General features: G+C 40.3%; 1 protein-coding gene across 1 annotated transcript; it reads left to right on the top strand.

Moving 5' to 3' along the window:
* The first annotated feature begins 7,085 nt into the window (after positions 1-7,085).
* Positions 7,086-7,913, top strand: LOC131225990 (short-chain dehydrogenase reductase 3b-like). Its single transcript, XM_058221623.1, has one exon. The coding sequence runs from the start codon at positions 7,086-7,088 to the stop codon at positions 7,887-7,889; it is 804 nt and encodes a 267-aa protein (XP_058077606.1). The 3' UTR covers positions 7,890-7,913.
* Positions 7,914-10,585: the final 2,672 nt, after the last annotated feature.

Raw genomic sequence — 10,585 nt, 5'->3', positions numbered from 1 at the left:
CAAGGAATCAAAGGGACCATATCAAAGGAAAAGTTGGGAGAGACATCTATCATGATTTTATATGGCCTACCTTGATGATTATATAAAATCCACTTCAACCATTAAATTCCACACCAAATTTTATGCATTAGACCCTAAATATTAGGCTCATTAATAACTCATGTGGTCCACATCAATGGAAATCATTTAGAGGGTGAGTGTTGTCCTATACACTGTTTTTTATCATTTGGTCCAACTGCATCATGTACGGAGCATCATTTTGAGGCCTAGGCCTAACAGGAGGTGACCGGGTGGTCGGTGTGGATTTCACATGAATCTCTTAGAGTGGCCCACCCAAGCCATTGACCCATTTTCTCCATGGGTGGTAGGTAGTCTCATAATAATTACCGATAACATTTTAGAAAAAGGTACCGAAATGCAAATTCAATATTATTCAGGTAGCTTTTGTATTTGTAATCTTTCTTATAAGTTATTTGGAATCTGCTTTGCAGTTTTTAAGGAATTTATAAGTTCCTGTGTATCATCTATTACATTTTGCCAGAATATTTAAAGTTTTTTGCTCAGCTTATGATGCTTTATTGGATAGGCCCCACCGTGGATGATGGGAGACACCTAAAAGTCATCCTGATGGAACGATCCTAACCCTTCAATCAATTGCCTACACGTAGGTGATTAAGAAAAGAAAAAATTACACAAATCGCCTACATTCAAGGGAAGCTTTGATCTTACAACCTGGCAGCTTTTCCGTACTCCCATGCATGTTGTGGTCAATGGCCTGTTGTATCAACGGTCCGAATCACATGCATGAGTGACATCCTGCGCCTCAGCAAACTATACACTTGCAACGGACAAGGAATATTAGTCCACACAACACCTGTCGGCCGTAAAACATCAAGCTCTGTGGAGCCCATCATATTTTATACATAAGATCCACTCCGTCCATCGTGTGAGAAGCATTATGTTCGACGTAAATACAAAATATAAGCCTGATAGAAAAATCATGTGAGCCACATCAGTGAAAATAATGTAAAATTGTTACTAAAACCACACTATTGTTCGATCCCATCCTCATTTTTCCATGTAGTGTGGCCCACCTGAGTTTTGTGTCTGTCTGATGCAGCCACCAGCACGTGTTTCACATGGGCGGAGTAGATTTTACAAATACAACATGGTGGGTCCCACAGAGTCGTCGGGTGTTTTACGCCAAGCGTGAAACAAGTGTTGTAGACGAATCCGGTCCGTTGCTAGGGCTAAGGACCCTACAATAAATGAGTCTGGAATAAGGGTAGAGAAATTTGCGACTGTAGACCCCACCTTTTATCCGATGGTTTTTTGGAAACAATAAAAACTTAACTTGCGAACTTAGACCTGCTGGTACGGATAACGGATTTGAGGACGAAAATACCCCTCCCTTCCTTTCGAAGACAAGCGCTGACGTTCCTCCAACTGAGAATAGTACGAACGGCTCAAAAGAGATCAAAGTTACACGGCCGCACAGCTATGTATTTATTATATCTACAACGTTTATCCATATTTCGAGATCATTTCGGAGCATTATGCAAAAAAAAAATCATATCCAAAGATCAACTAGACCACATCACAAAAAGCAGCGGGAAAATTGATTTTCATCGTTAAAAATTTTGTAGCCATAACATTTATTTTCCATCCAATTTATTCATAAGGTCACAAAGGCATAGATGAAGAGGAAAAACAAATTTCATAATGATCCAAAACTTCTGTAACCCCTAAAAGGGTTTCAATGGTAGACGTTCAATTCCCCTTTGCCTTTTACAGTGTGGTCCACTTGATAGTTAGATCTGTCTTATTTTTCATCTCGAGCCTTAATATGAGCTCGCCAAATAGATGGACGGTTTGGATATAACACATACCTCATGATGGGACCCACAAAAGCACACATTGAGCTAAAAAAAAATAAAGATAGACCGCCGTGGGCGACACTGCTGCGGCAGTCTATATTTTTTTATTTTTTTTTCAAGGAGAACTTTTTCCCCCTTATATTTTTCTCTAATACATAATTATGTAAATATGTATATATAAGTATATAAAAATATTTTTTTATCTTTTAATTCATTTATTTATCTATTTATTTAACAAGTATATCTCCTAAACTAAAATGAATCACTTAATATACAACATATGATTTTGGGGTAAGAGAAGTTAATTTAGCCAACCTACCTAGTTATTTTCCAAGATTCCATCGGGTCGATAGTCGAAAATCCATTTCATTCACCTCGTGGTCATTTTCAATCAGTTCACGGTCAAATTAGAAATTGAGCAGGGCAAACATGAAATTGAGTGGGGCAAATTGAAAATTGAGTGGGGCAAACATGAAATTCAGCAGGGCAAATTAGAAATTGAGTGGGGCAAAAATGAAATTGAGCGGGGCAAACTAGAAATTGAACGGGGCAAACATAAAATTCAGCGGGACAACCTAGAAATTAAGCAGGACAAACATGAAATTCAGCGGGGGAAACATGAATTTTAGCAGGGCAAACTAGAAATTGAGCAGGGTAAACTTGAAATTGAGCGGGGCAAACTGAAAATTGAGCGGGGCAAACTAGAAATTGAGCGGGGTAAACTGAAAATTGAGCGAGGCAAACTAAAAATTCAGCGGGGCAAACATGAAATTCAGTGGGGCAAACTAGAATTTGAGCGGGGTAAACTGAAAATTGATCGGGGCAAACTAGAAATTGAGCGAGGCAAACATGAAATTGAGCGGGGTAAACTGAAAATTGAGCGGAACAAACTATAAATTGAGTGGGGCAAACTGAAATCGGAATTCATGTTAGGTTAGTTCAATTGCATTTCAATTATGTGTTAAGCTAGTTCAATTGCATTTCATGTTTGCCCCGTTGAATTTCTAGTTTGCCCCACTCAATTTCATGTTTGCCCCGCTCAATTTCTAGTTTGCCCTGCTCGATTTCATGTTTGCCCCGCTAAATTTTATGTTTGCCCCGCTGAATTTCATGTTTGTCCCGCTCATTTGTAGTTTGCCCCACTCAATTTTATGTTTGCCCCGCTCAATTTCTAGTTTGCCCCGCTAGAATTTGAGCGGGGCAAACTGAAATTTGAGCTGGGCAAATTAGAAATTGAGTGGGGCAAACGGAAAATTGACGAAAAATTAAGCGAGGCAAACTAGAAATTGAGCGGGACAAACTAGAACTTGAGCGGGGCAAATTGAAAATTGAGTGGGGTAAACTTGAAATTGAGCCGGGCAAACTAAAAATTTAGCGGAGCAAACATGAAATTCAGCAGGGCAAACTTAAAATTGAGCGAGACAACCTAGAAATTGAGCGGGGCAAACATGAAATTTAACGGGGGAAACATGAAATTCAACGGGGTAAGGTATTTAGCTTTTAGGGCCTGTTTGGATACCCTAGAATAAGTTACTTTGTATACCTACAGCAGTAGATAAGTAGCTTATTCGAGATAAGTAAGCTCGGTTTAAGATCAATTATAAGTAACTTTTTTACTTAAAGTTACTTAATCACTTCAGCTGAAGAAGTAGAAACCAAGATAATGCATACGTAGCTTATATCAAGTTACTTATAATCCAAACTCCCACGTATCAACGCTATTTTTTCAAATTTTATTTCATATAATTAAGAAGTTGGTAACATCGAAACATGAAATTGAGGAAACCTACTTGTCTTAAGGTTTAACAGTGAAACAGGCTGCAATGTTCATCTGTCGTGGCTCAAGTATACTGCAACAACTAGCCACTCATGTGCATAAACATGGTATGTATTCGTGCCAATCAACTCACTCAAATTAGGGCCCCTATTGTGGATGGAGGATGATCCTAAAAATAACCTAAATTTCTTATATATATAAAAAAAAAAACTAAAAACAGCCTAAATTTGAAAAAAGTGCTCCTCAATATTATCTAGAACTCTTCGATATTATCGATATGTAAACCTCGATATATTGACTCATTGTCGATAATATCGAGCCAATACAATTCCCTATACGAAACATTTTGCCGTCGATATTATCGATATATGGTCGATTATATCAATGGTAAGTCATCGATAATATCGAGTCTGGATCGATAGTATTGATAACTAATGATTTATGTCCATTGAGGTAGGTGGAAAAACTCATATCGACGACCCTTTGATAATATCGAACTCAATATATCTCGATATATCGACTAATGATTAATAATATTGACTTTGCCTGTAAACTGTCTAACAAGCAACACTGAATATTTCATAATTTATCCACTTTGTCTTTGAAATGTCCAACAGCCAATAATTTCATATTTCCCCCGCTCAATTTCTAGTTTGCTTCGTTCAATTTCATGTTTGCCCTACTTAATTTCATGTTTGCTATGCTGAATTTCTAGTTTGCCCTGTTGAATTTCATGTTTGCCCCACTGAATTTGCTATTTCCCCTACTCAATTTCATGCTTCCTCCACTGAATTTCATGTTTCCCCCACTCAATTTTCAGTTTGCCCCGCTGAATTTTATGTTTGCCCCGCTGAATTTCATGTTTGCCCTGCTGACTTTCTAGTTTGCCCCACTCAATTTCATGTTTGCCTCGTCGATTTTCTACTTTGCCCCGCTCAATTTCACATTTGCCTCGCTGAAATTCATGTTTGCCCCGCTGAAATTCAAGCTTTCCCCGCAGAATTTTATATTTCCCCCGGTGAATTTCAAGTTTGCCCCGCTGAATTTCTAGTTTACCCCGCTCGATTGACCGTGAAGTGAAGCAGAATTGTCCGGATTGATTGTGCAATGCATAGAATTGATCGTGAAGTAAATAAAATGAATGAAATTGACCACGAACTGATTGAAATTGACCACGAAGTAAATGAAATGGATTTTCGACCATCGACCTGATGGAATCTTGGGAAATAAACAGGTTGGTTGGCCAAAGTCGCTTTTCCTACCCCAAAATCATATAGGGTATATCGAAGAACTGATTTTGGTTTAGAAGATATTCTTGTTAAATGAATAAAGAAAGAAATGAAAAAAAGAGAGAAATTTTTTATATATGCTTATATATATATATATATATATAAATATGTATTAGAGGAAAATGTAGGTAGAATAAAGTTATCCATGTATAAATAAATAAATAAAAGTGCATAGGTGAATGTGGGGCCCACCAAAATCTTGAACATTGAGTGTGAGGCCCATTCAAAAATCTTTGGTCGTATGTTGAAGTCTAAGTTGGTGTGTTAAGTTTGTCTTGCTTCGTAAAAACCATTGGATAAAAGGTGGGCTCTGCTCAATTTCTAGTTTGCCTCACTGAATTTCATATTTACCTCGCTGAATTTTCAGTTTATCCCGCTCAATTTTCAATTTACCTCGCTCAATTTCATATTTGCCCCGCTCAATTTCATATTTGCTCCGCTCAATTTTCAATTTGCCCCGCTCAATTTCTAGTTTGCCCTGCTTAATTTCATATTTGCCTTGCTCAATTTCTAATTTGCCCCGCTGAAATTCATGTTTCCCCCGCTGAATTTCATGTTTGCCCGCTCAATTTCTAATTTGACCGTGAAGTGATTGAAATTGATCGCGAAGTGAATGAAATGAATTTTCGACCATCGACCCAATGGAATCTTAGAAAATAACTAGGTTGGTTGGCTAAATTAGTTTTTCCTACCCCAAAATCATATGCTGTACGTTTAAGTAATTCATTTTAGTTTAAGAGATATGCTTGTTAAATAAATAGACAAATAAATGAATTAAAAGATAGAAAAATATTTTTATATACTTATATATACATTATATATAATTATGTATTAGAGAAAATTGAAAGGGGAAAAAGTTCTCCTTGTAAAAATAAAAAAATAAAAAAATAATTTTTTTAAAAAACTCTTTGTGCTTTTGTGGGTCCCATCATGAGGTCTGTGTTATATCCAAACCGTCCATCTATTTGGCGAGCTCATATTAAGGCTTGAGACGAAAAATAAGACAGATCTAACTATCAAGTAGACCACACTTTGAAAGGCAGTGGGGAATTGAACGTCTACCACTGAAACCCTTTTAGGGTTAAAGAAGTTTTGGATCATTATGAAATTTGTTTTTCCTCTTCATCCAGGCCTTTGTGACCTTATGAATATATTGGATGGAAAATAAATATGGTGGGCCCTACAAAAGTTTTAACGGTGAAAATCAATTTTCCCGCTGCTTTTTGTGGTGTGGTCCAGTTGATCTTTGGATATGATTTTTTTTTTTGGATAATGCTCCGAAATGATCTCGAAATATGGATGACCGCTGTGGATATAATAAATACATAGCTGTGGGCCATGTAACTTTGATCTCTTTTGAGCAACTCTCCGTTGGAGGAGCGTCAGCGCTCGTCTTCGAAAGGAAGGGAGGGGTATCTTCGTCCTCAATTTCGCTGTTCGTACGAGAAAGTCTAAGTTCGCAATTTAAGTTTGTATTGCCTCCGAAAAACCATTGGATAAAAGGTGGGGCCCACAGTCGCAAATTTCTCATAAGGCTACGAAATGTACGTCATTGATGACGGTTCAAAATACAGACCGTGGATTTACTAATTCCACACGCGTGTAGGAGCCCTGCGCATCCACACGTAGATACACCCGCCAATATGTAACACGTGTACCATAACTTCCCATCAGGTATGGCTTTGCCAATAGATTAGACCATTTTAGACCTCAGGTGGGCCACGGGATAATACAAAAAATGTACCTAGAAAAATCGTTTTTAACCGTTGGTTTACTTTCAAAATTGTGGCCCACCTGAGGAATGAAACAGTCAAATCTTTGAGGCAGAAAAGCCAAGTATTAAGCCCAACCAGATGGAAAGCTCAGATTTTTCATAAATGTACCATATTTGTCTAGGTTCCCATGCGTGTGGAACTAGCAAAACCTCTTCCAACCGTTCTTTGAAGTTCATATATGCAAAAGAGACCATCGAAAAACAAAAATCTAGTAGAGCCATCTCAAGGATTCCATCCATGTCTCAGGCAAGGTGATGCTCTTTCCCTCCAACAACAAAGATTTTTCTAGGGTTTTTAGCTTTCATGCAATGGATTATTTCTCATACAACCTATGTTCTTGCACCCTATCTAACATATCTAAAGACCCATGTTTTCATCTTTTAGGTTGGAAGGTAAGGTGGCTATTATCACTGGTGCAGCCAGTGGCATAGGTGAGGCCAGTGCACGTTTGTTCGCTAATAACGGGGCACGTGTCGTAATCGCAGACGTCCAAGATGAACTGGGCCAACAGGTAGTGGCTTCCATCGGACCAGATCGATCATGTTATGTACATTGCGATGTACGGGACGAGAAGCAGGTCGAACAGACAGTAGCAAACACATTAGAGAATTATGGCCGTTTAGATATCTTGTTTAGCAATGCAGGCATCATGGGTCCCATCTGCGGTATTCTGGAGATGGATATAGGGGAGATGGACAACACCATGGCTACCAACGTTCGTGGAGCGGCCGCAGCTATCAAGCATGCAGCTAAAGCGATGGTGGCGAGGCAGACACGTGGATCGATCATATGCACGGCTAGCGTGGCTGCATGCTTGGGAGGAACTGGCCCACATGCATACACCACATCGAAGCATGCTTTGGTGGGCCTTGTCCGATCAACGGCATCTGAGCTTGGGATGTATGGAATCAGGGTTAATTGCATCTCACCTTTCGGTGTGGCTACGCCGTTGGCTTGCAAGATCGACAACTTGGATCCTACCCAGCTGGAAGCTAACTGTTGTGCGATTTCTAACTTAAAGGGGATTGTGTTGAAGCCTCACCACATCGCTGATGCGGCTCTTTTCCTTGCTTCTGATGAGTCGGCTTTCATCAGTGGACACAACCTCGTCATTGATGGAGGGTTCACAGTCGTAAATCATGGTGGCCCACCAAACCAACGTTCGGATTAAGCGTGGAATAGTTGGATTGGAGGTTTATAATTAGGGTTTGCACCTTGCATGGTGACTTTATCGTTTACTATTATGTTATGCACGCTTGCATAGCATCTTTTCTTTAGTTATTGAGGCTGGATGCATTGCAAACGTATGTAGAATAAGGTAGCTCTACAAACAATGTGGGTGGGGTCCACATCGGTATATTTATTGCATCCCATCTTTCCAGAAATGGTAGCTCCATGAAAGAACAAGACCCTTAAAAAATCAGGCCCATTCAACCATCATGTTGGCCACAAGAGGAATCGAACGGTTTTGGGTGGTTGCCTATCGGTTTCTATGTGTGGCCCGTATTATTCAATCCAACCTGTGCATCAAGTGAACCCCACCATTATGATGGATTTTTCTAAAAAATTATGTCTATAAAATCATCAGGTGGACCACACCATAGGAAAAAATGGACAACCACCCAAAGACAGCCTAATTCACTTGCTGGCGGACTTGACGGTTGGATTTCTCTGATTTCTAGGGAGTTTCGCTATCATTGCTGACTGACCCTTTTGGACGGATTAGATGCCATTCTACATTATATGTGGCCCCACACGCAGCGTTTGTAGAATAAGCTTACTGTACACAAAGTTGTAGAAGATCCGCCTCGTTGTCTGGTCATGTTCGTTGGTCAAACCTTATTATAAGGGTGGCCATGTGCAGTTTCTTGTGAAGCTTACATTCTAATGTGACCATTTTTATTTAGTACCGTTTGGATGTATCCCAAATCGCGATTGAAATCGTTTGTGGGCTTGTGGCCCATTTTACGGTGCATTAGGGACTACCCAAGAGCAATTGTGTGCCTACCTTTTACGCCTTTTCAATATAGTGAAATATAAACGGCCCTGATTTGGTTTTGGACGATATCAGACGGCTGGATTAGGGGAAGCCGGTACGTCCAAACACGGCCGTTGGATCCTTGTTTTTCTATGATGGAGAAAATGGGCCTCATTTCCAAAGTTGACTATGATAATTTCATTCAAATAAATCTCATCTCAACATATAAACATTAAACAAATGAATGGCCGTCAGATGATTTGGAACCAAGTTGGACACATGACATGATCATTCTCCACAAATTTCGCCGTAGAGCATGCGCACGGTGCGCACCGAGTCGTCATGCACGTATCGCGCGCCATCCACTAATGACAGGCGGGAATCTCGGTGCAAATTTCAAAATCAGCTTTTGAAATTTCACGTTTTGAAATGCTTGCTAGATTCCCGTCGAGTTGTCTTTTGAATGGTGGGAGAGATATGTGGGCACAGACTCATCTGAAAATCATTCCTGTCCGCTGATCAGTTGAGATCGATGCAGTTTCATAAGCCCAGGGAATGGCTTGTCAGAGCTTTTCTAAGCCATCCATTCTTTCTAGCAATGTGGCCTGTTTGATTAGTGGGCTTTTCTGATTTTTGGGAAGTAGCATCTTCGTGGTCGGATCTACCTCATGGGTGGCTAAGATCTCGTACAAGTGTAACATATTAGCTCAATGGGGGTATGCAGATAGACTCACTGCCCACCGGGTCAACCCACCTGAGTCAAGAAATAGGATTCAACTGGAGTTTTTTGCGTGAAATTCATGGGATGTACGGTGATCATGAGATGGTGCGGCAGATTCCCAGTGTGGATTCTGCATACACGTCATCAGTGGGCCACACACAGCTCGAAACGTATGGTAATTGCTATCCATTCGAACGTACGTGATCATTCCCCACTACAGGGGTTCACTTCCCAGGGTACAAAATGGTGGTTGTCTCAACGTAGTCGTGGATTCTGTGCATCGCTGACTGTGGGGCCTACCTTGATGTATGTTCCTTAAATCCAGGCCGTCCATCCGTTTTTAAAGTTCATTTATGGCATGATTAAAAAATGAAGTAGATCCAAATATCAGGTGGACCACACAACACGAAACAGTGGTGACTGACCATTAAAACCCTGTTGTGGGCCATAAAAGTTTTGAATCCAGCTGATATATTTACTCTCCCTTCATCCACGTCTTTGTGATCTTATCGACAGCTTGGATATCAAATAAACATTCTGATGGTCCCCAAGATGTTTTTAACAGTAGATATTCAATAACCACTGCTTCTTGTGGTGTGATCCACCTAATATTTCTATCTGCTTCATTTTTGAGCTCATGCCCTAAAATGAGATGTAAAAAATGGATGGACGGCGTGGATGTAAGTCAAATACATCACGGTGGGCCCCACAGTCAGGGATCCACCCACCGAAGCTGCGCCGCGCCCCTCATCATCTCTGTCCCCTGGTGGGCCCTTTGGTGGCCCACCGACTATGGCCATCTTGCCTTCCAAAATAGGGACACAAATGGGTCTTAGATGGTAGGCAGATCATAAACAAATGGACAGACAAGATCCCTAAATCAAGAAGCTGATGTGGCCACATCTGAGTAAAAGACAAAACCCTAACCTAAGCGTACGGCACGACAGTAAAACTGCTGTTTTAACTTTGACTGCATTTTTGCGACGGAACAATGGTTTGGTGATCCAGACCGTTCATCTGTTTGATGCTGCCGTGGATGGGAGATGCCCCAAGTATCTCCAGGATTGCAACATCCTAGCCGTTAAATTCGAGTCCTCCGTATGGAAGTTTTAATGGAAAAAATACAGTAACAGCCTGGATTCAATGGAGAAAGGACCAAACGTTGGAT

This window comes from Magnolia sinica, chromosome 14 (genome assembly GCF_029962835.1).
Source record: "Magnolia sinica isolate HGM2019 chromosome 14, MsV1, whole genome shotgun sequence".
In the NCBI taxonomy this organism is placed as follows: Eukaryota; Viridiplantae; Streptophyta; class Magnoliopsida; order Magnoliales; family Magnoliaceae; genus Magnolia; species Magnolia sinica.
The sequence above is the reverse complement of the archived record's forward strand: the minus strand, read 5'-3'. Positions and strand labels throughout refer to the sequence as shown.